This window comes from Musa acuminata, chromosome BXJ3-3 (genome assembly GCF_036884655.1).
Source record: "Musa acuminata AAA Group cultivar baxijiao chromosome BXJ3-3, Cavendish_Baxijiao_AAA, whole genome shotgun sequence".
Classification (NCBI taxonomy): Eukaryota; Viridiplantae; Streptophyta; class Magnoliopsida; order Zingiberales; family Musaceae; genus Musa; species Musa acuminata.
The window spans coordinates 29,487,500-29,512,266 of NC_088351.1; the positions used below are offsets into that span (position 1 = coordinate 29,487,500).

Below are 24,767 nucleotides of genomic sequence, written 5' to 3' on the forward strand. Positions count from 1 at the left end.
TTCTTGTTTCTCTGGGTTATGGACTTTGTTATGGCACAATGTTTTTGGTTGTCATGGTGGATTATAGAATCCAACATGACAACAGTAAAACAGGGCTGCACAAAAGCCAACAACAAATGATGCCTTTAGCTACAAGTATATTGGAACATAAAGAGTAAAGGTAAGCATTTAAATGTTCATGTGTAAAAGAGACCTGTGAAAAGTTCTTTTTGGTATATATTAAACTGTATACAAGACATTATTACATAATTCGAACATGAAACCTATCATCTGCACGATAGCGACCAATGATGACTATAATTAAAATGATCACAAAAGTATTATCATCTGAAAATAATCAAAAAGATCATAGAACTGCTAACTATTACATGAAAATGCTGTCACATGGTCATTAAATCGGAACAATGGCGCTATAAAATTTTTGATAGCTTCTCTTTGTAATCCAATCATGAACAGGATTAAAACTTATAGACAAAAGATAACATGCAATTCCCACACACTCCCTCAAAGCAATTGATTACAATGACAATCACAGAGTGTAGCACTAAATTTCAACATAGAAAGGTGTCTAGGAAGGAAACAGAAACCTTCCTCAGTTAAGATCAGCGAAATCACATTAATTATGATACAGATGACTATGAACCAGGATTCAACAAGCCAAATGCACTTCACTACAACACTTTGCTTGCTCTTATTCTATAAAGTGAAATGACCCTTTTTTTTTGTCACCTTAGCCACCCAGCTAAAGTATGCTTGAACTCAGACTCTGTGATCATCCAGCAAGAATTAGCAGTTATTCTTCCTTTCTCAACAAGGGTTATAATTTATAAACGCACTGAGCAAATATGTGACAACGATATCCTATGAAGCCAAGAAGATCAGGCATATAAATAGCTTTACCTGTCAGTAGATCTTTGCTAACAGCTTGTCAAAGTGAAAAAGGTGTTTTCGGACGCGATATACATGGATTGTATACAGCGCAGCAGCTGATGATACTAACAAGAATGACAAGAGCACCAATTGACCAAAATCCTGTTGAGACAGAATTAAACTATTAAGAAGGCAGTGCCCCTTACAAGTAGTTATTCTTATGAAGGAAAGCTGTGTTCGGTACAAATTAGAGATGAGGTACCTTTGGATCTGAAATGACTATCCCCATCACAAAAGTCAGCAAGTCTAACATAGACTGTAATGAATTTTGGACCCCTCCCACGATGCATCGATCAGATTCAGGAACTTGATCCTGTTTCATAAAGGAGTCACAGACAGGTTATTGTATGTTACTAATCAGAAGGAACATCATTGAAGCCTTCATGAAGTATGACAGAACCAGATTCACTGAAATATATCTCTTGCCAGCCTTGGCACGTAATGTCTCCAATGATGCACTTACTAATACCTCGAGGATTAAGATCACATATGAAATGATACGCATCTGAAATGACTTCTACCTGCATTTGCTGCATAACAGCAAGATCAAACATCCACAGTCCAAGCCGTGATGCTGCAACTCCACCCATTAGCATCCAAGCTGAAGTTATGCTGTTATGCATCCAAACAGAAGCAACACATACCAGCAAGAAGCACCACTGGAGCATATAACCAAAACAATGACTCACAGTTAGTTAAATTATCTCAATATATAGTGCACACTGGTTAACAAATTTTGCAAGTCAGTCCCGATATTCTTGTATTTGGAAAGGCTAATGGCTAAATCCTTTAGTTTCTCTTTTGTGTCCTGATTCAATAAGCACAGGTTGTACTTGAGTTTTCAGATAATAAAAAAAATGTTTCTTGAAAAACTAAGGTATGTAATAGATTTCAAATGAAAATACACAATTAACTTTCAGCTATGCAAATCAAGTTATGAATTACCAAATCTACTAGACCACAACAACAGCACATTAATTAGGACAGGAAAGAAAAATGTCAGTTATGGATTCATGGCCTTTAACATACATATGAACGGTCGATCTAATATATTTTTCCATACAATTAGTACCGAAGAGGGAAGTGATACCTGAGTCCAAATTGACCATAATCCAGTTCGCAGTGTTGATATATGTGAATGTACAATTGGGTATACTACTGTAGCTGCTATTCCTACAATAGCACTTATACCACGTGCTAAGCCGATCACATATGCAGGTATACCTTTCCACTCCAAAGTAGCTGTCATTAATGTTCCAAAGCTGTGAAGAATAGACAATGGCATGGCTTAAGCAGCTTCACTTAACAAAATCAACAGTATATTTCATGATAAACAAGTAAGAACAGAAAATTGAAGTGATTGGTAATAATGATCATTACATATGAGACAAATGTCTTATGTGTTTTACATTAATAAATAACTAGGAGGCAACAAACTGATCATTTTGGAGCCTAAACAAAAGAGTAAAGAAAGTGAAAAATGACATGAGAACAAAACTTTTGGAAGCTTAGGTCCATTGGTTGTACGGGGAAAGTTGGTTATGGTAGGCATTGGCAAAGAAAACAGTGGTCAATGAATAAGTTCAAAATGGCATATCTAGTATTTATTAACCAATATATTGTTATAACAAAATAATTATACTCAAGAATTTCATAACTATGTAACCAAACATGATCCCAAGATTTCAACATGAGCTACCAGCTAACCTCAAGTTAGTTTATGGAGCAGAAAGAAGGTCACTTGTGCTTTAATATAACATTGTCTTGTAATGAGATGTCCAGTCAGCATATTAATCATCCCTAGAAACCTTTCTTTGTTAACTATTTGTTCAATTATCTTGCTGATTAGTTCAAGTTTACCCTGCAAAGAGACACTCTTTCCAATAAAATCAAACTGCTCCTCAAAAAAGCTCAATAAACAAAGATTGGAGCAATCAACAAAACATGTATGCATTCACAAGAATTTTCTATCTACAAAGAGGTGGAAATTCCACGAGGCAGTCACCTTAGGACTGTAAAATACAATAAAGCCAGAGCAACTCCTGGGAGAACCACTTCCTGCCTGGAATATATAACCCAGGCATCAAAGCAAGGAATTACTGAGAGCCTTTCAGCTACAGTGATCTTCTGATCGGATTCTTCTGTCACCGTACTCCTTTCTTCAGGACAAATGCAGTTTTCATTCTCCTCAATAATTGATGAGCTAGCTAAACAATCAGTTGGAATGACTTTTGCATTTCTCCTTTGACTACTTTCACCAAGAGCAGGAATACCATTGTATACAGATGTTAGCAACCAATACTGTAGCCAAACCGAGAGTGTATTCCACAGAGCCAAAATCACTGCTGAGGCTTCGAGTGATATAAAGCTAATAATGAAGCCACTGAAAACAGGTGCAAGTAGTTTACAGATTAGATCAATCCTTCGAATGACTGAGTTCATCTTTGTCAGGACCTCCGGCTGTTGCCCAGTAGAAATTACTACCACCCTGTATTTAGAAACAAAATGAAGTTAGTAAGAGATATCATGGGCATACTATTCATGTTCTAGTGGGGTAATTTGACAGGAACCCCTTAAGCCTTGATATGAATCCGACAACATGCTTGATGAATAAAGAACAAAGGAATATGAGTAAGACTGCTAATGCCTAAAACTGATCTCTAGTTTAAACAGCTTGAATATGATGGAAGAGAAAGTAATAAGAATAAGAACCACAAGATTTGTGCCCTGATACTGTGATACAATGCCTAAAGTCATCTAATGCAATATTTTTCAGATAAATGTTGAAGTTCACTAAAAAGGACCGACTGTAGTAGAAAACTGTCATGGAAAAATATCCAAAGTTTACTTGTCAAGAGTTATGATGATTAAGATAGCACTAAGCGTGAAATATATAAATTGCACTTCAAGATCAAGAAAATATGAAAAACCAAAAAGAGATGAATACAGATTCCCTATTTGAAAGCATTCTTCCATCAAAAACCTTCGAATTTAGTGTTTTGTTGAAACTGATGAGTATGAAACTTAGTATGCACTTAAACACTGCTTTCACATAATTTACTAGCAACCTCTATTATCTTTTATTCACGCTTTTCACAACCCTATTGGCACAGACAAGAGAATTTGTAGGTCAGAGAATAGTATGGAAAGCAGCAAGTAGTAACCAGTAATCCAAAAAGGCATATAGGAAGCAATAAATAGAAATCAAAGACTGCACATATACAACCAGCATTGGTGAAATTCTCCCCTGGAACTATTATACATATCTTTGTCTTTCATTCATGAACAGCTGCATTATGGACTTGGAGGAACGTAAAGATTGCAATGCAAACACAGAGAAGCCACAAGAGGAGGTTCCATACATTTTATTAAGATTAGCAAAGAATAAAGTGTTCAAGGACCAGCATGATACAAATGTGCATCATACTAAATGATAAGTTATACAAAACCCATACCATTCTCTTTCAATCAATATGGTACCAGCAAGAGTTGAGAGTTTCCCAACAGCTCCAGAAATGTTAACCACAACAACTAGTAGCATGAAGTTAACAAATGCGGTGGACATCAAACCATTGTAGACTAGTAGCACAGTCACCGAGCATCCAGCAACCACAAAAGACAGATTTTGGGTCAGCAACCATAGCCGAAGAACCTGTCAAATGAATAGGCAGTGATCGAGTCATCTTACAAATCTATATAAACCAACATCTTCTTGGAAAATTAGGATCAAAAACCAGGAAAGCCTAATCACCTGTAAGTAGGTCAACTTGTCTACCAATGTTCCAACTATGGAACCAAATAATGCTGTAGAGGCAGATTCAATCACACCATAAAGAGCAGTGAAGAGCAAAGAATCTGGCCAAATGTTTATCATGTACAATCCCACCGAGAATTCCCACATTCTGCAACCATTTGGAAGCCAATAATACCTTTCAGTGAAAGGAATCAGAGAGACTACAGCAACAAGGAAAAAGCGGGGGCTTCTCTTAAGAAGGAAAACGAAGATAAATGTTTTGTGCGCAACAATTCAACTTAATCGGCTGCAACTTATTGTTGCTTGGCATAAATCCGAAGCAAATTCGACTATTACATGCTGTCCAATTTCATTATGCAGGGGAGAACCTTTCATCAAACAGCTGAGGTGCGCCAGAGAGACTTCATACATCACAAGAGCAGGTGGTAGTCATATTACCTGGCACCCCATCTTGCAAGAAAATGGCCAGCATACATCCGCCCGATGAGTGATGATGGATAAAGAGGCTGCTGCGAAGACCCCGGCAGCAAAGCCTCCCTCATGTTGCCTTCCATGCCACCTCTCCTCTTCCTTCAACGCTCAACTTCCTTGTGCTTGGACTTGTTAGATGAGACCTTTCATGGACTGCTGCCTCTCTTGCGTATGACCGATGCCTCAAATACTGAAGAAAGCACAAGACATCAAGGAAAACCAAAGGGACATCTGAGAAGACTGCCTGCCTGTTTGGGTAGCAGGTGGATTTGGTGCATGCAAAAGATCTAAGGAAACTACTTGTATACAACCTCACTGCGATCAATAGATAACTTGGTATCTTCTTCTAACATATGAGAGAACAACATTTGGTGATGATTTGTCGGATCTGACGAAGCCTTCGCCGCCAAAGAATATAAAAACAGTGAAACCTGTTGTCGTTTTCTACATCATATATGTTCATGTCTTACTATTGTCATCATCATGTGAGAGGTTTGACCTGCAAAGATTTTACGCAGTTAGATCTGTGATCTATCTTAGATTATCTAGAAAACAAAAAGATTTGGAAGCGGTCAATGATTTAATTTTAGCTATTTGACATTATTATTGCATATTAAAGTTTATCTCGAGTAAATGAGGTTAGTTTATTTAGCAAAGCTGCACATATATTCTTATAAATTACTGATTAATTAAGACGTGATCTGAAGGGAATTAATTGATTTTAATTCACCATAATTACTACTTATGTATGTGTATGTGGGATTTCGAGGGTGACGTTGCAGAGAGCAATACTTTCGCTGACCAGTTCCAGTCACTATTCGGACCCACCAGCTCTGCACCGAGCATCCAATCACAAGGGAGGTACGATCTAGGTGAATCTGTAAACGGGTAAACATATGTGGGCTAATTACGTAATTTGGGCTGGGTTGGGTTGGGTGTAACTCTCAGCCCAACAGAAGAGGATTGGAAGTCCGAACCTCGTCCGGTCATCTTACCGCTCGCAAGCGAGAACGTAAAGATCCTTGCATCCAGGCTTAGCGTGCTTATTCTCACCATCGGTGACCAGAATTTACCTGTGCAAGAAAGGTTGGTTGACTTACCACCTCTATAGTTTACCTCGCCGTTCAAGATTCTCCTTCTCAGTTACCTACAGATGGGACCCATGTGAGATCTGTTCAAAAGGCCGGTAGGATCTTGGGGCAATGATGAAAACTACATTGAAGCACATGGTGGAAATCAAAATATTATGTAAATAATATTATTCGGCCCCATATTTGTCGATTCAATTTATCTAAATTTTATTTTCGATTCGTCTATCTCACTAAAACTTATTATTGAACTCTTTAAAATCGTTAGAAGATTCTTCTTGTTTGTGATGTGTAAACATAAAACTCTTAATCATCTTTCTATTACTATGTAAAAAAAATTTTAATATCAGAATTAAAATTAAATAATAATATATTAAGATCGACATCGTGTATTCTTTTATTTCATTCTGAAAATTTTTATTTTATCTGTAAAATTATCATCATCGTTGGATCTAAAGGATATCGTTCTATAAGACACTATATTTGTATCTGAAACTCTATCTCGACTGATAATTATAATCAAAATCAAATCAAATCTATAATATTTTTTATTTAATAAAAATAAAATTATATAATCTAATAAATATATATATATATATATTAATTTAAGAAAAGATGATATCGAAAATTAAAAATAGAATAAGTAAGCATTCCATTGCCTTATATTCAGATGTCGGCACACGAAGGATGGACAACATCATGAGCTGGCCAAGTACCGAATCCATGCGTGCACATAAATAATTGAGTAGAATTGATATCATGATCCACATCTCGTCGTGTCGATTCAGAAGACAGCAGATGCCGACTCAATCATAAGGCATGGGGGAAGAGAGAGAGAGAGAGAGAGAGAGAGAGAGAGAGAAGAGGGTGCTTCTTCATCATCCGTCATGAGGCAATAATTGGGAGATGTTTATGAGCTCCAACTCAGTAGCTCATTCCAATCATCAAGAGAAGTGTGCTGTGACAAAGATGGGACCTAAGTATGCATGCAGATGACAAGGAGGATAGCTGAAACTATTCACAGCTGTGTGTGGGTTATGATATGATGCCCCATCAACGCTACAATCTCCACCTTCGATGGAGTTTGAGATGATGCATGAACTCAATGGTTGTCACACTCGAAGGGAGAAAAAGTGATGGTAGGAAGCCATCCCCATTACATGACAAATAAACCTATCAATGTTTGATAGGTTCGAACTACTTTTAATTCCAATCTACCATGATGAAGAATTCCCCACATTTAAACATCATAAATGTTCTCCCTAAGGCTTTGCTTCAAAGCATCTCATAATTTAATTTTATGATTCTTATGTCGATTATTTTATTATATTTGTTATGAATTCTCTAAATTATTCTTTTAATATCTCAAGCAAACCTATAGATTACTCTTGTGCAGTAAAGAATTTGATTTTATCTTTTATGAATATAGGTAATAAGAAGTGTCAAATTACTTAGTTCTTATATCGATTATATATATATATATATATATATATATATATATATATATATATATATTTATTTATTTATTTATTTATTTATTTATATTATGAAAGGTAAGAGACGAATATGAGATTCGAGCTCAATACTTTACGATGAATCATCAAATATTTTATCAATTAAATTAGTATTTATAATTTTTTTTCAAAGAATAAGCGATGAAGGTGAGATTGGTCCAAAATCTCACGATTATTTGTTAAAGTTTTTATCAGCAAATTTAACTTGTACCTTTAAAAATATATCGAATGAGATTTAAAACTTTTAAGTAAAAATTATATTTGATGATGTTTTGAATCCATATATATATATATGATCATATCAATATTTTATTATTAATCTTTGAATTTATGAAGTATATCTCATCATCAAGTTCTTTTTGATATTCTTCATAATAAAAATTGACTTTTGAAATAATGTGAAAATCGATAATTATCATTTTCTAAAATAATACTCTAGAATGATGATTTGGAATCATGTATGTAATGATGATTTTATAATTTATATACAGGATGATTTGGTATTATGCATGCAACACTTTAACTCGTGATAATGATGGATGTAACGATGAAATATTCATGATAAAATAATTATTTTGGCATTCATGACTTGAATTTTTATTTATACTATTTACTTTTGTCATAATTTGAAAATTGATGCAAAGGATCTTCCCTTCTTTTGACAATGACAAAGGAGGAACAAAACTTGTTAGAAAGTAAATTTGCTAGCTTGCACAATTTGAAAAGAGGTAAACCGACTAACATGAAATATTAATTATAAATATTTATATAAGTAAAAAATAGTTTATTTATATATATAATGACCAGACCAAACCTTCAACATCCATGACCTTTTTATGGGTGAGATTGTGGTCTCAAAACCTCCATTCCCAGATCACACCTCCCTCCATTGATGCACTCCCCACAAGCTCTTCGCTTAGCCTAAACAAATGGATAAAGCTCGTCGGTCACATCCTGCTTGCGTGACCACATTTTATTTGGTCCTTCTGGCACCAACCATGCCACGGATCCAAAGTTCTCGGTCTTCGTTCCAGCATATCAAGATCCCTTTCACTGGCTTTCTCCTCTCCTCTCTCTCTATATATACCTCCCCTCTCACATTGCAGGAAGACGCTTACGACACACTACACGTAGTCTTCGTCTCTCTTACAGCTTTGCTGGTCTCGTTGCATGGCAACCAAGGGGTTGGTGGAGTCCTTGTACGACTCACTGGCGAGGGGAGACATGAAGGCCGTGGCGGCATTGATGGCGGAGGACGTGGAGTGGTGGTTCCACGGCCCCCGGCGGTGCCAGTACATGAGGCGGCTGCTGACCGGGGAAGCGGGGCACGGAGACTTCCGCTTCAGGCCGCGGGCGGTGACGGCGATCGGGGGCTGGGTGGTGGCGGAGGGGTGGGAGGGGAAGCACGCCTACTGGGTCCACGCCTGGGCCGTCGACGGCGGCGTGATCACCCGGTTCAGGGAGTACTTCAACACGTCCGTCACCGTGCGCGAGTGTGGCGGCGGCTGCACCTCCACGGTCTCCGGCGATGGCGGCACCTTATGGCAGAGCAGGGCTCCAGCGCAGGGCGGCCGGTCTCTCCCCGGGCTTGTCCTCGCCGTTTAGCATGGCACGAGCACACTAACATGGTCCTCGGCTCGTTCCTGACGGACATGGAGGACAACTCTATAAGGGCCGATCTGAGTGTACTGGACTTGCTTTACATGTAATATAGTAAATAATATATGAACAGAGTCTGGTTTTGCACTCAATACATGTTTATCATCTCTCTTTCCAGACTATATCGAGATTATCCAGCTGAATGAGTAAAGGAAAAAAAGATTTTGATGACGAACAAACAAGAAATCAGCAGATGCAGTGCAATATAAAGTTTGGAAGCCTTTGTGATTTCATTTATATCAAGATTATCCCTATATCAATCTTGTGATTTCATTTACTAGGTAAGCTGGATGAGAAATCTGTTGTTTGATCCAACAAGAATGCCAATTATAATCTGCCTAATCATGCATCTGCACTGTAGTCTCCAGCAGAAGCGTTTGGCAGCCCAAAGAATCTTTTCAGCAACAGGTATCGATGCATTGTTCTTTATGATACCTATGGGCATCACCAGCTGTTGCTCAGCTTGTGCCAGTACTGGAGTCCTACGTTTCAGCAACATTTATGAGCAAGAAGGAGGAGGAGGAGGAGGAGGAGGAGGCCTACCAAATGCTCATCACTATGTCCTGAGAAGGGCCCTTCAGCTTGCACCTTACCCTAAAGTTTCACCTATCGAAGAAGAAGAAACTTGTGGTCAGGGCTATGACAGCAACCTATCAAGCAAATATGTGCTGTAAATGTTGCTTTCAGAACACTGGCCTTTGATGTGTCTTCATCCCTCAGGGCAGATGTACATCATGTTGATCCAATAAACAGATCATCCAGGTGATCGATCGATTGATCACTTAATTGAATCATTGTGCATGTGTTTGTTTACATGAGAACTCACATTGTAATCTTCTATCTATCAGGTGAGACTGGGGTTGCGAACAACTGGTGCATGAAGCTACCCGGAAGAGGAAGGTAGCATTTCAAGCTCATGCCTATCTTAAAAGTAAGGATGTTGTTGTCTTCTTCATCAGTGTATGCCTCTTTTAACAGATGATTTTGGCATGTTGAAGAGACCTGTGGGCCATTCTTGTGACTCCCAGTCAAACAATGCAAAGGAAAACAACTGGATCTGATGCAACATACAACAAGCATTTCTGATTGAAATTAATCGACCTGTCATCAGTGGACCAGAATGGGAAGTAGGAGTGACAGCAGAAACAGAGTAAAATGCTGCATTAAAGACTGTGGAACTCCTAAGGTAATTAAAATGCTTCTCAAATGGCATAGCATACACCATCAGGTCAAAAAGCATTCAATATTTTTACAGAGAGTGAATGAAAATGGGGTTATAGTGCCAGCTTGTGAATCATATAATTGGAAATCTAGAAGATGTAGGGTGTAGCTTTTCCATGAAAGATCAAAGGTGACAACTTTAGGACTTGGAGATGAACTAGTTGTAGCAGATGACCACCTCTGTCAGCAACTCTCTGGAGTCATCTTTTCCAGAATTCTTGATGACTCTTTCACCAAAGTATGCAGTGGTCTAATCCAAAGGTTTATCATGTTTCATCTGCACCAAAACATAGCAAACACTAAGAATCATGATCTTTTTAATGTGGTAAATTCATGAAACATTTGAATGCTGTAACTTCAATGCACTACCAGTGTATGACAGATTGACAGAAATATGTGACCATATCTTTTATAGAACCAAAGATGAATTTATGAAAAGGCAGATATGTAATTGTTCTTATAGTAACATCCCACATTGGATAATACACAGAAGCTGGACTGATGCTGTAGTTATTTAGGCTATACTTTCTCCACCTCAGTTTTTGAAGCTGTTGTGCAATAAACTATAGAAATATAATATTTATCTTTTAATAAAAATAAAATTAACATAAATCTTATTAAAAGACAGATAGATCTAATACACAAGGTCGTCGCCAATGCAAAATCTAGAAAGGTTCATACATATACTTTTTATCTTTATATTTGGAAAAGTTGATCAACGGTCTCGCTTTATCGTTATTATAAAATCGGCATTCCGTATATAAGTCTATTTTTTTATTTTTAAAGTTATTTTTGAAAAAAAAAATACAAGAACAAATGTTGTGGAGGTCTTTTACAACTTTGTACATGGAGGATCTCTAGTTTGAGAATTGTAAAAGCTCTGTTTGACACAAGTAAAGAGGAAGCTGAATCATATATTGGTGCCTCAAACATCTGACATATAAATCCCTTATAACAACAAAAGGAATCTAATTTATGGAAATCAAGAATGTGATTATGTGATATATGTGTACTAATGATGCACTGTAGACTTTCTCATGCTGTAAGAGATGTTATCCAGTTGATGATGGGGTTCCCTAAACACCCAGCTTGTTCAGTAATTGATAGGGGTTGGAAGCTATGCACACAACTGGAACAGTGAGAAGGAACAACAGTGTGACATAATCTTGAACTTATCATTGACAGATATAAGTAAGAACAAATAAAGTGCCCTGCCATACCAGGAATGTTGACATGGATTTGATGTGAGACAGTAATCAAGAAGTGTGCAAGTTTTCTTGAAGCTACATGACAATAATGATGAGAGACATGAAGAAGGGCAACACAGGGCTCATCAATTCTTAGGTCTACTTCAACTTTAGCACTTGGAGAGTGAAATGATGTGATCAGCAGTTCTTCAATGCTATTGGATACATGATGCAACCCTGCTAACAACTATATGTTCTTCACCAACATCATCTGTAATAATTCCTTCAAATTACAACAGGTTAATTAAGTTCCACAAAGTGTTTCCTCAGGATATACAAAACTAAACCCTGATGAAGTCTGCAATAAAATGCCAAACTGTGCTCACTCCAGCCAACTAGATTTGATGAACTTTAGATTTTAAATAGCAATGATTTTTAGTTTTTGACAGCAGAAATATTCTCTCTTTTTTTTAAGAATATATTTTAGTACAAGAAGAGACTAAAAAGAGGACTAAAAGAATAGAGAGTCCTGATATATATTGAGTTTGATGTATAATTTAGAAACCAAAGTTTTTGGGCTGAGTCGATGTATTGATATATGCTAACCCTCACTGTTTTTACCCAGATTCATTTTTAATGAAATTTTAACTTTGTATCAGAGTCAAGATTCATGAAAAAAAAAGAGTGAATCAAAATGACAATTAAATATTTTGATATGAATAATTAAAAAAATTAAGCTAAGATGAACTTGGTAATTAAAGTGAGGTACAAAGTTGTCATACCATCTACCATTATAAATAAAGTGAAAATTATCACGACCCAAGTTTGATGAGTTAATTGACCTATTAATTTCGTTTGATCTAAACTACTGATCAAAATATTTAAGCTAAAGTTAGTAATAATATACTCATCGGATCCTTACAAGTCATTCTCTATCTTACTTGGGGGTGTTATAAAGATAATTTAACCATATATGAGGAGGAGATATTAGGAAATATTAAAAAGAGAAGTAAAAGAATAATTTTACATTCATAAATATTAAGAGACTCTGATGATGATATATGGTTGAGTTTTTGGGTTGAATTGATATTGATATATATTGATCCTAATTAGTTTAATTGATATACATCATTAATAAGTTTATAACAACAATTAATGGTGGCATGTTGTGACCTTCACAATATATTATAAAAACTTTAGAGTTGTCAATTATATCCATTACAGTGAATCTTCTAATCCTTAGATCTCACCAAGTATCCAAATCACTGTACATTCTTTTCTTTTGAGTGCTGACTTAAAAGGACAATTCAACAGTAACAAGAAATCTTTTGGTTAAATCTGGAGTCATCTAAACATCATCCTCAAGTAGAAATGGAATGATCACCATTGGAGAAGATTTCTTTCTCTTTTATTATCCTTACAGCACCTCTGCAATGAGATTCAATTAGAATCCAGAAGGCTTGGGATCAACTAAGAGAGGACATCAATCATTTCCTGAGCTAAAGGTCTTGCTTGTTGTATCAGAAGAACAGGTAACATGGTCAGAGAATTGGATGGTGTCTGCGATGTGCCGACGTGCCTTTCGTTGAGTGCATGCGTGAAGAGTATGTATGACACAGGAAAAGAAATAGTTCTTTGCGTAGCTTAGATTGCGATAATACAAGCATTTCAGGTTATACATTACTCATGAAGGAAATCAAACATTTGAGACCCAATGTTTTCTTTTATCTCAGTAGATGAGAGCGTTGCCGATCCCCTTCAGACAGCAGGAACTGTTCGTGATGGCCGGCGAGTGGAATCCTTGAGCTCAGTAGCTGCCGCTCCATGTCGCACCCTGAAGCAAGAGGTCGGGGTCGGAGAACCGTAACGGGACTCCTCGTCACCAGTTTTGGAGGAGGAGGAAGATGGCTTGCGGAACACCTTCAAGGTGAGCTTGGGCAGTAGGGTGTGGATGAGGCTGGTCCTGGTGGACTTCTTGCAGCCATCGTGCCTGGGGCTGGGGAAGGAGGAGGGCGGTGGCGTGAGGGGAGGGAGGGTGGTGTTGGAGATTGTGTTCTTGGGTGTTCCAGGCTGAGACTCCCACAAGAAAGGCACAGCTCCTTTAGCATCTCCATAGTACACTCCCAAGGAAGGATTAGCTGAAGAGCTCTCCCTGGAGATCAGCGTCGAGTAGAACTTGTCATCCTGCTTCATTTGGATGAAGTCCTTGCAGATCTCTGAGCTACTGGATATCATCTTTTAGAGAGAGAGAGAGAGAGAGAGAGAGAGAGGTATGATCTGAATGCAAACTAGTTTCTGGTTGATGGATTAGAATAAGCGACATAGAAAGCTGTAGCAGTATATCTAAGGACAGTGGCACATGAAAGATACGTAGTTTAGTTTCTGCTTCCTCAAGAAAGTACACATTCATTGTGGTGATAAGAGGGAATGCCAATATTGTTGGTGACATTTAATGGGAGTAAGTAGATTTGTAAGATCATTGTTCCTTGGAAATATATCTCCTGACTATGGAAAGCAGTGAGATGTCTTGCAGAATTGGATTGCCTAAATGAGCTGCAAGATGAACAAGAAATAAAGATCGATGATGACTGGAAGATGTACAGGGTGTGAAGCTGACAAGGATAGTTCTGCCTTTGGTATCCCCACGGCTGTGGCTTGCATCTGCCTCCAAAGCCACATACTGCACTCTTGTCACTCTCAGGGTTGCCGGTGGAAGAAGATAAAGTACTTGGGACGATACATGCTTGTGCTGCACTGAAATGTTGTTCTGCAGAGCAAACCATTAGAGACACAGAGACGAGCGGGACTCGAGGAAGGAACATGATGAACACATGGGTTGCAGTAGAGAGTCATGTGGAGCTCAAATGGCTGATGATTGATTGACATGCAGAAGAGAGGAGATTATTATTGCAGTACTTAACAAGCTAAAAAAAATATACAGGAGTTGACCCGCAAAGATCGAACTTGTCATAATCATGCACTTATTTTATCATCACAGTTAAGCAACCAACACTTGATGAGACTTACATTATAAGTATAATGTTGCATTCAATGGTTCTAAAGTTAATCAGTTTAATTGGATAGAGTTATTTGAAAAAGAACATTATTTATAGCACTTTTGTCGCATATGAAAATGCCAAGAAAATGAAGAGTTGGATGCTCGACTGGAAAAATAAAAAGAATTATGATTTTTCTAAGAAATTTATCCTTTTTATTTGAGCTCCGTGGAAAAATACCGAAAAGTGAAGAAAGCCAAGAGTTGGATGCTCAGCAGGAAAATGAAAAAACATTATGATTTTTCTAAGAAATATATCCTTTTTATTTGAGCTCAGCAGAAAAATACTGAAAATAAGAAGAAAGTGAAATGTTGGATGCTCGGCAGGAAAATGAAAAAAAAAAATGATTTTTCTAAGAAATATATCCTTTTTTTTAGCACCGCAGAAAAATCACTGAAAACGCGAAGAAAGTGAAAAGTTGGATGCTCAGAAGGAAAATGAAAAAAGTTATGATTTTTCTAAGAAATATATCCTTTTTATTTGAGCTCCACAGAAAAATCACTTAAAACGCAAAAAAAGCGAAAAGTTGGATGCTCAAAAGGAAAAAAGAAAAAAAAAATTCTAAGAAATTTATCCTTTTTATTTGAGTTCTAAAGAAAAATCATTGAAAATGCGGAGAAAGTGAAAAGAAAAATTATGATTTTTCTAAGAAATATATCCTTTTTGTTTTAGCTCTGCAGAAAAATCACTGCCTGCACATTTCTACTTTTCTAAGAAAAGTTGGATGCTATGCAGAAATAACATTATTTCTACTTTTCCAAGAAAAATCACTGCCTGCTACCAGCAGCAAAACAAAATTCAGTGAACTTTTGCAAGATCTTTGATTTATTTTAGGAGTTTGAAACTTTGTTTTTCATTTTTAAAGAATAAATTTACTACAAAATCAAACTAATTAATTAGAATTTATGGCTAGTTTCAGAACAGATAATGACAGAATCAGATACTATCAATTGTTTCTACTTCTATTCACACTTACTTTTTGCAGTTGATATCCATTTTAACTTGATTAAATCCCATTATGAATGTTGAAGATGGATTGTTACTGATGAGCATTTAAATTTACTGGATCAATTGCCAAGCTGATAACAAAAGGCTTAACTCTCTACAGCAGGCCATGAGAGACTGGTAAGCATCAGTTGGACTAAGCATCTGAAATCAAGTGTTCTTGAAAAGATAAGCTCAAGAGATGAATTTGTTGTTGCATTCATCAGAAAGTAATAAGAATAGAACATATATATATATATTCAGACAGATAAACATGAGCTATGATCACATCAGAGTTTAAGCAAAGTTAAACATATCCATAGAGCTTGATTAGTGGCATAAAATAGCTACAAGCAGATGCAAGAATACTGGCATATTGCCAAAGATTTGCAGCAAGAAATCTATATTGGGAATGATTCAAATTCCATGAACTATTCAAAGAAATAGAAGATTTAAGTTTAAGAAGAAAAAAATATTTCGGTGATTCATTAGCTGGAGATTGAGCACCTTAGAAATGGCATAAAAGTATCGACAGGTTATATCTTTCACATGTCAGAAAAATTTCCAGTATGTGATCAGGTTCATTAGATTTCTCAAGATCATAGAGGGATTGCCTAAGACCTGTGCCACTGGAACATGCAATGCAGTTTCTAAGACAACTCTGGTCTCCTTGCCAGGAAAGAAGATCTCAAGTCTCAACAGATCCAGTTCAATGAGAGCAGAGGATTGACAAAACCTGCAAATCTTCTTCTTTTCTTAAACTAGATTGTATGATACATGCTGACAATCACTAACATCAGTTTGTTGGCGGAAGTTTTTGCCAAAATGATCATATCTAATTCTTACAATAGCCAAATGACTTGCCTTTCAAAGTCGTAACACAATTCTGCTACTTGGTTTCGTTTCTAACCAAGTCTGTTCCAACTCATGTTCTACAATTTAGACCTACTAATGAGCTCAAACCACCGCCGCTGTCTGTGATGATTACATGCCCATTCATCGTAAGAATGCAACACCTGAAATCCAAGGTAGTCTTTCAAGACACAAAGCAAATTGCTCAGATTAACTGAAACAACATTGTTCAAGCTAGCAAGTTAAGACAACAGAAGAAATGATACATATATGTGGATCAGATCAAACATTCCATGGTTTCGGATACTTTGCAGCCTAAACATCAATAATTTCTGAACATAGTAGAGACATAAATGATTGATCAAGAAGGATATACTGATTAGATACCAAAAAAAAAAAAAAACAGCCTCTGGAGAAACTAGGAAACTGAGCCTCTGATCAAGAAAGCAAGATTTCAGTGCTTGATTCTAACAGAAAATGGTCATAAACATGACTGGTAATTAGAGATGGAATGATAAGCATCCTGTTCAAGCTATGACACAGAGGAAGCTGGGGGATGCAGGATTCTTTGCTGTCATTTTGCAGAGAGAATAGACAGATAAACCAGTGTGCATCCTGTGACATTTTTTGTGGATTGACCTTTCAAAGTGATAACCAGGATAAACCATTTAGCAGACTGGCCTATGGATGATCAGAAATTAGATGAATACTTTAGTAGATTATCGAACGCAAACACTGTACCAATCTAGAATTTAGTTGATACTGAAAACTATACATGACACTAAATAGGCACCATATAGCTTTCATGCATGTGTTTCAATATTGATTATTGAAATAATTATATAGCTGAAACATGATGAGACATAGTAAGCTAAAGATAAAAACAAGTGACTACATGAGACTTACAACTGGTAATCCAACCAGAGTTTGCTTTGGCCAGAGATCTAGTGACTACTTACTAACATGAAAATACAAACCAGACACTAAGATGTACTGATTCCTTTTTGCTATATAAATAGATATCTGGATGCTGCATGATTTGTCAGTTCTTTACCAAATTTAAGCTGAATCTTTGAAATACCTCAGACACATCATCACCATCTTCAGTAGAATTTTCTGGCAAGCTGCATTTGCTCTTTCTTCTTGAAGCACATATTGTAGCTTCTGAGGAAGAAATCGAATGGATGTCGTAGAGGCAAGAATCTGAAAACAAATTAAGTGATAGATTGCTCTCTTTGTGTACATTTCTTCTGTATTTTTTTTCTTTTCTTTTTGTTAATTTTTCATGTAGTTATACATTCTTGGAAAAACAAATAATAATCAAAGATGACTTCCACAAACACACCTCTGATGAAATGCTTCCCCATTTGTCAGGCTCGCTTAATTCAGTCTCCATCAAAGTTCGATTCTTGCATTTATTCTGAAAATTTACCCAAAAAATCAGCAAATGTGCAGAGCACATCATCATCATCATATATAGTAGCATGTTAACATAACTTCATCAAGCAATAGATCTCCAATGCACACCTAGTAAGAGACGAGCAAGTAAATGCACCCAAAGAAAAGCTTCAAAGTCGCAAATCGATTCAAGAAGGTTTATGTAGAAGGAAAGAAGAAAGCCACGACTGCATGAAGCGAAGCAAGAGAAACAAGATAAAGAGATGAAGAAAAAGAAGAAAAGAAGAAGAAGAACAGAGATGAGAGAAAGCGTTGGGAAGAAAGTAATTACTAGTGACCTCTCTCGGAGCTCTGCGCCTGCTCCGCTTCTGGCTTTGGCGCCCCGTTATACGCACGACGGGAACCGTCGTCTTCTGGCCTCGTTACGACGTCGAGTGGAATCCACCGTACGCGCGCCTCGATCCGGGCGGAGTCACCGTAAGGCGGCGGCGGGGGGCGGCGGTGATGGATTCGACGGCTAGCTTTAGTTTCGCGTCTCCCAACGCGTGCGAATGACGTGCGGAGTCACCGCAAGTATCGGACGCTTTAACTGCAACTTCGAGACCGGTGACAACGATCGATGGGCCGAGCCACATCCGTCCGACCGGCCCGGTTTGGCTCGACAATAAAAAATAATTTCATTGCCTATTACCTCATATATTTATACCCTTTTAATATTATAATATTTATATTAAAAAAATTATATTATTTTTTTATAATTACGAAAGTGAAAAAAAAAAATCTATTTACCGTAACATCGTTAGCTATATTGATAAAAAAAACATAATACGTTGCACTATAAATCCATATGAAAGTGATGGGTAAAAAGATAAATTCAACCTCTCTTCTATTTCCAACATGTGTGAGATGTTGAAATTATCTTTTTTTTTAGTAAAATTATTAGAAATAAAAGGGATGTCAAAATTATCTATTTATTCATTTAGCATGTGATGTGTTTATAATCAATACAACTGACGATGTTAGAATAAATGAGATTATTTATAAATATGGAGTCACGATACTAATATGGTCTAAGTACAAAGGATAATATATAATTTACCTTGATATTTGTGATGTTATGAGGCAATAGATCAACTAAAAAATCAATTGAAAATTATCATTCTAATGAGTCATAATTTACAAGCATAAGTATAGAAATTTGTCGAGATTTATCTGTTTCGAGTATGTGATTTTTTTTCTTTTTAAGATAAGTATCAAAAGACGTCTCAGAAGATAGTGGATGATATTTGTAATTATAAGAGCAAAGGCCTCTTATGCTTTTATTCATTCGATTCAAGATTATGTGTAACTCAGGTGTATGAACATAAAGATTAAGACCGAATATAATACTCGATCTATGATATCCAAGTTAGTCTTGAAGTGAAAAGTAGAGTCAAATATGAGTGGTAACGACGATAAATGGATAGGTTTTAAAGTAAACTTAGACTCCAAAAAAAATATTTCAGACAAAAATTCTTCTTAGATTCTTTATTATGGTTTAGTTTTGGTGACCAAATGGTTGGTTGAACTCCATTCCCTGTCCTAATTGTGTTGTGACGTAGCGAGCTACTATTAGGTAAAGATCTCTACGAACAAATCTTTCTTTCCCAAAAACCTAATTAATTGAGACCACAATAATTATATTTCGATCTCACTCGGAAGCTACATGTTTAGTCAGATGCATGACGCATCTCATACAGTCGAGCAACCCAATGCACACACAACTTGCATCACAAGCCATGGATTACTTGGTTACGTGTCAAAGAGGCGTAACCAAAGTCAAAGCCTCGCCGCCTCGGAAGAGGCTTTTTGCTTTCTCTCCAAGACTCCCAGTACTAGGAAGATCTCGTGTTTGGTGGGAGTTGGCAGGCCCTCTTCCCTTGGTTGACCTCACCAACCGCGATCCAATCGGGAGATTTAGTGCGTCCTTTATCGACTCGATCAATTCAGTGTCAGAGAGGAATACCTCTCGAAGCGGAAGACTCTGCCGTCCGGCGGTGTCGCTCGACACTAAATTAGTCGCATGAACGTATGGCTGCGAAGTCAACCCGAGCCTTTGAGTCGACTATGCAAAAAAGTCAACAGGAGGAACTTTCCACGTTATGTTCTCCGATGCCGCCCAATCGAATTCCTGCATAATAACTACTACTACTTACCCTTCCGGCGTTGCTTTTAGGACTAACAACGGAAGCAGTTCTTCGATCCATCTCTCAGCTTTTGTGCTTCTTTCTCTCCGCCATGGCTGCCAAGACAACAGCTATCCTGTTTGTTTCTCTCCTCCTCTTCTTCTGCCTCTCGCTTCCTCGGTCTACGGCAACCCGAGGTCTCACCGTCGGGTTACCAAAAGAAAGCTCCCTCGTTGGACCAAAGGAGACGATGGCCACCGGCGTTGGCCCGAGTCGGAAGCAGAAGCTCGAGGTGACGTACGGCACGCCGCTGATCTTCGCCATGCTCCCTCGAGGACCTGTGCCGCCGTCAGGTCCGATCGGTGGCATCAACGGCGGCAATAATTAAGTGGAGGAGGAAGAAGAAGAAGAATCGTGTGTGTACATATAATTTGGCATTCCTTGATATAGTTTTCATGGGGAAGAACATAAACAGCACAAATTCATTATTTTCATTTTCTTTTTCTAGGATTCAAAGATGTATAGATTTGGCATTTCTTGATACAGTTCAGCAAAACATGGTCAAAGACAAGTTTCTGTCTATTTGTATTATGCACACTGGTTGGAAGAATTTTACTTGTTATACATGTTTAAGCTTTGTGATACAATTAGGTGTTATTATCTTCATGGGAATTTGCTATTTACATGAAGCAAGCATGCACTGAGAGGTTTGTGATTTAAATGCTTGCTTGATACCCAAGAAATTGAGTTTGGTTGTCTTTTCTCTGTTCCTTTGTTTTTTGGTGGCTGTTTAGATAAAAAGTATGAGTAGTAGGATTGCTCAATTTGATGAGTTGTGTGTCAGCTATGTCAGCAAGTCAAACATTTTGGTGAAGTTTTGCAGTTTCATTTAGCATGATTTCTACACTGAAAACACAATCTATGGCAACAAAGAATCTAATTATTTGTTCTGTTCAGTAAGCAAGTCATGGATGGGGTAAAGGTTTGAGATAGTATGAGCCAACAAGAGACAAGTTTCTTATTGTCTCATGCCCAAACAATGGAAAGCAGTATTATGAACTAGAGAGAATTTGATGCAGGTGATAAATGAGAAGACAAGCAAGGAAGATTGACAAGTAGAAGTCAGTTTGGTTTTCTTCACAGCAGTAAAGTTCTGGAAAGCATACCATTTTGCCAATTTGATTATGCTCACTTTTCTTCCTCTCCCCTCTCTACAGGATTTATTGCACATTAAATCATCTTTTTCTCTTTTTTTTCTTTTCATTTGCACGATCTTTCTTGGTAGGATTACTGCTCATGTGTTTTATTGAAAGAAGTAGATATGATACATAAAACCCAGGTGGCATACTGATGGTGTAGATACATTAGAAAGGGAAACAGCATCAAGCTAGCAAAGATCCATCTTATTTTAACACAGTAGAGGATCTCACTAGAGAACTTACAATACAACATCTCCATCAAGCAATCTCGCTGTCATAAACTTCACTGGCATATTTCCAGTTCATAACATTCCAAATGTTCTTCAGATACTCTGGCTTCACATTTTTATACTGTTAAGCATCCAAAAACACAAACAAAGGTTTAACAGGTAATACATATGGAACTTACATGTCAATAGCAAATAGCACAGAATCTTAAATCAATCTAGGATTCACTATATGTCCAGTATGAACTACGCACAATTTTAGGACACTTAAGTCTACTATATCGCCAACAAGTACTGTAATCAAAGTTTGCGTGAGGTGTAAATGTCGACAACCTGTCATGAACTACCTGGAGCATAGGATAATATAAAGAGAGAACAGTTTAAAAAACCGAATGGCACAAATCAATTGAAAAGCCTTCTAACGCTGTTAATAGTAACATACAGAAAATACCACATGCGACACTTGATAGCCGTCTAGGCACCAACCAGGAACTGCCAACATTCATCCACCTTTTAGAATAGCTATTTAAGGAGGTAAACCACATGTTCGAACTTAGATCCAATCATAGTCCAGGATGACTACCATCCGATAATTATAATTTAGGAACTCCATCAACTGTAGCCATTTATAAGATAAAAGAGTATCCCTGCATTTACGTACACATAATTCCCCAACCTGCAAAAACTTCTGAAGTCAATTTCATGAGGCCTCTGTAATTCGACAGCAGTTCTTCAACCACAACCTTGCATTCCCCAGGGATAATACCAAATATGGTTTGAGATTTAGCTATCCTAATCTAATTAAGAATCATCTTGTTCTGGGATTGGCTCAAACAGCTCCACTGATTGTGACGAACTCATGCTGGTTTTGAGAAGATGGAGTACATGACGAAAAAAATAACAAGCTTCCACTTCCATTCTAACCCACTCACAATAAAAGAGATTGCGACCTCTAGAAAGTCCATGTAGAAGAGAGGGCCGAGGAAAAGACCAAACGTTGTGTCTTAGTCCTCTCATGTTGAAAACTTTGTCATGATGTATACCCTCTCCAAGAGTTTTCTTTACTTTACTTGTCTACAATTTTGGTTACCATGCCCTGTATATGAAGCCCACTAGCTGCAAACCAGCTAAAAAAGAGGATTACTACTCATGGGCTAGCAAACCAAGAGGCATATCCAACAAGTATATGCATATATTACATCTATATCTATTCAAGTTCATCATTGTGTATCTATCCCTTCATGCATCTATGATGAAATATAATCTTGTCATTACAAGTGACATCCGGAGAGACAACATTTACCTGCAGGTAGTATGCATGCTCCCACACATCGATACCTAGCAGAGGAACTAGGTTTGTGCCTTTGGTCACTAGTGGATCCTGTGAAAACATCAGTTACCAGTTGAATTTGCAGTTGAGACAACAGCAATCAAAGACAACAATCTAATGATAGAAAACAGTTACTTCCAGTTAGTAAAACATGAGCAAGTTTTGCAACTAATTCATGTTCACTAATAATGTAATTTTTGAAGCAGAAATTCATAAATGAAAAAATAATTTGAGGTTAAAGGCAGGCATGTGCAAATAGTTAATACCTGTAACTTCTATTCCTCTGTTTATACCTGTAACTAAACCAGACACCACAACAACAGGCTGCTAATCAGAAGACTGGATGGCACAGGAGGCCATGGAACTTAAGTTTAAGTTGGTAAGAACTATACATGGTATATGACAACTTCAATACTATTCATCAAACTCAATGGCACCAATAGGATTAGATAAAGTGAATACCTGATTTGCAGTGGCTTCAACCAGGAGCTTCTTCCTCTCCTTATCTAGAGCTAACCACTGTCAGAAAGCAAGAAGAAGGCGTGGAGCGCAGGTTCAGCAAAAGGAAGATCATAAGTGTTGATTATGTATAACAACAAACTTCTTAATGTATGCGTTTGTCACACTGACCACCCATCCAGATCCCTGTAAGGCAGCACCTTCTGCATTCATTTTCTGCACCAGAGCCTCCAAGGAACCAAAGTCTGTGTCAATTGCCCAACCTAGTGTGGCATGAGGAGGCTCGCCACCACCTTCCTGTAAGGCTCTTCATTTTACAAAATACACAAAAAACAGGGCCAAATTGATCCAGCTAATAAGCTGATGACAAAACAGGTGGATAAACACACTTACATTGACAGGCTTGAGATTTTTCCAGAAGATTGTGTGGTTGATATGGCCTGCAGAGTTTATGAGACTAAACTTGTTGAAATAGCGAGCATATATCAAAACCCACATCCTTCTTACACTTTCTACTATGACATAAATGATAAAAGACTAGAACCAACCTCCATTTCCAATTTCCTTATTGAAGATATGCCACGGAAAGAAAAGCAAAAGACAACTACAATTGCATTGTGATTACTCAATACAAATGTGATTTTAGTTTTCAGATTATATGTGAACATTTTTAAGAAATTTGACCTATCTTTATGTACACTTTAGACTTCTGATTCAGTATTCAGGGCATACAATCTAAGAGAAACTACGTCCAGTAGATCCTTCAGAACTTACATATCCCCAATCTCTACATGCCGAATCGAGAAAAGAATGTCGAGTTCGAACCTCCGCCGTTGAACTTGATGGCGCTCTGCAGACGGACCACAGCGGGGACATCCCCCTTCGCCATGGCCGCGTCGAGCTTCTCCAGGGCGTCGTTGTAGTTGGAGACGTAGGCCTTGTGGTGCTTCTGGTGGTGAAGCCGCATGATCTCCCCGCTGATGGCCGGCTCGAGGGCACCGTAGTCGTACTCGAGGTCCGGAAGCGCCGCGACCTTGAGCCCCCGGGCGTGGCAGAGCCCCTGCCACCTCGTCCCACTGCCTCCGGCGGAGGCGAAGGGACCGAGGCCGGAAGCTAGGGTTGGGGGTGTCTTGGTGAAGAGGGCTCGAAGCGCCATGGCAACACCTGTCAGACTGAGAGCTGCTTCGAGTGAGTCGGCCACCGTCGTCTCTTTCCGAAGGCAGACAAGAGCGCCGACTCCAATATAACCTTTTAATAGAATTATTAAATTACA

At 37.8% G+C, this 24,767-nt stretch overlaps 4 protein-coding genes and 1 long non-coding RNA gene across 8 annotated transcripts; 1 reads left to right on the forward strand and 4 right to left on the reverse strand.

Moving 5' to 3' along the window:
• Positions 1-11: 11 nt before the first annotated feature.
• On the reverse strand, positions 12-5,544 carry LOC135634041 (solute carrier family 40 member 1-like). Of its 3 annotated transcripts, none has more exons than XM_065144172.1 (9): positions 5,123-5,378; positions 4,682-4,832; positions 4,386-4,582; positions 2,936-3,418; positions 2,021-2,192; positions 1,452-1,589; positions 1,133-1,243; positions 901-1,032; positions 12-95 (listed from the first exon to the last, which is right to left on the reverse strand). In XM_065144172.1, the coding sequence occupies exons 1-8, from the start codon at positions 5,236-5,238 to the stop codon at positions 904-906; spliced, it is 1,497 nt and encodes a 498-aa protein (XP_065000244.1). In that variant the 5' UTR covers positions 5,239-5,378; the 3' UTR covers positions 12-95; positions 901-903. The 3 variants fall into 3 exon arrangements, with proteins under 3 accessions (XP_065000244.1, XP_065000241.1, XP_065000242.1); XM_065144169.1 differs by lacking the exon at positions 12-95 and adding an exon at positions 630-766 and having other exon boundaries at positions 5,123-5,544; XM_065144170.1 differs by lacking the exon at positions 12-95 and having other exon boundaries at positions 765-1,032.
• A 3,245-nt stretch (positions 5,545-8,789) lies between these two features.
• On the forward strand, positions 8,790-9,508 carry LOC103978608 (wound-induced protein 1-like). The gene has a single exon (XM_009394456.3). The coding sequence runs from the start codon at positions 8,928-8,930 to the stop codon at positions 9,360-9,362; it is 435 nt and encodes a 144-aa protein (XP_009392731.2). The 5' UTR covers positions 8,790-8,927; the 3' UTR covers positions 9,363-9,508.
• A 4,074-nt stretch (positions 9,509-13,582) lies between these two features.
• LOC135632516 (uncharacterized) lies at positions 13,583-14,059 on the reverse strand. The gene has a single exon (XM_065141131.1). The coding sequence runs from the start codon at positions 14,057-14,059 to the stop codon at positions 13,583-13,585; it is 477 nt and encodes a 158-aa protein (XP_064997203.1).
• A 2,531-nt stretch (positions 14,060-16,590) lies between these two features.
• Positions 16,591-18,647, reverse strand: LOC135633240 (uncharacterized). 2 transcript variants are annotated; one of them, XR_010494939.1, is made up of 4 exons: positions 18,453-18,647; positions 18,062-18,136; positions 17,798-17,919; positions 16,591-16,880 (listed from the first exon to the last, which is right to left on the reverse strand). It is a non-coding gene; the product is annotated as an uncharacterized LOC135633240 (long non-coding RNA). The 2 variants fall into 2 exon arrangements; XR_010494940.1 differs by having other exon boundaries at positions 18,446-18,647.
• Positions 18,648-21,553: 2,906 nt separating this feature from the next.
• LOC135632908 (superoxide dismutase [Mn], mitochondrial-like) lies at positions 21,554-24,720 on the reverse strand. The gene is made up of 6 exons (XM_065141770.1): positions 24,320-24,720; positions 23,888-23,934; positions 23,666-23,791; positions 23,498-23,554; positions 23,009-23,086; positions 21,554-21,829 (listed from the first exon to the last, which is right to left on the reverse strand). The coding sequence occupies exons 1-6, from the start codon at positions 24,648-24,650 to the stop codon at positions 21,737-21,739; spliced, it is 732 nt and encodes a 243-aa protein (XP_064997842.1). The 5' UTR covers positions 24,651-24,720; the 3' UTR covers positions 21,554-21,736.
• Between the last annotated feature and the right edge of the window lie 47 nt (positions 24,721-24,767).

Coding starts and splice junctions, on each gene's coding strand:
- LOC135634041 (XM_065144172.1), bottom strand. CDS start 5,238: ATGGAAGGCAACATGAGGGAGGCTTTGCTGCCGGGGTCTTCGCAGCAG. Junction 4,583..4,681: donor ACAAGTTGACCTACTTACAG/GTGATTAGGCTT, acceptor TTCATTTGACAG/GTTCTTCGGCTATGGTTGCT. Junction 1,590..2,020: donor TATGGTCAATTTGGACTCAG/GTATCACTTCCC, acceptor TATATGCTCCAG/TGGTGCTTCTTGCTGGTATG.
- LOC103978608 (XM_009394456.3), top strand. CDS start 8,928: ATGGCAACCAAGGGGTTGGTGGAGTCCTTGTACGACTCACTGGCGAGG.
- LOC135632516 (XM_065141131.1), bottom strand. CDS start 14,059: ATGATATCCAGTAGCTCAGAGATCTGCAAGGACTTCATCCAAATGAAG.
- LOC135632908 (XM_065141770.1), bottom strand. CDS start 24,650: ATGGCGCTTCGAGCCCTCTTCACCAAGACACCCCCAACCCTAGCTTCC. Junction 23,555..23,665: donor TACAGGGATCTGGATGGGTG/GTCAGTGTGACA, acceptor GCTTTCTGACAG/TGGTTAGCTCTAGATAAGGA. Junction 23,087..23,497: donor TTGAAGCCACTGCAAATCAG/GTATTCACTTTA, acceptor ATGTTTTCACAG/GATCCACTAGTGACCAAAGG.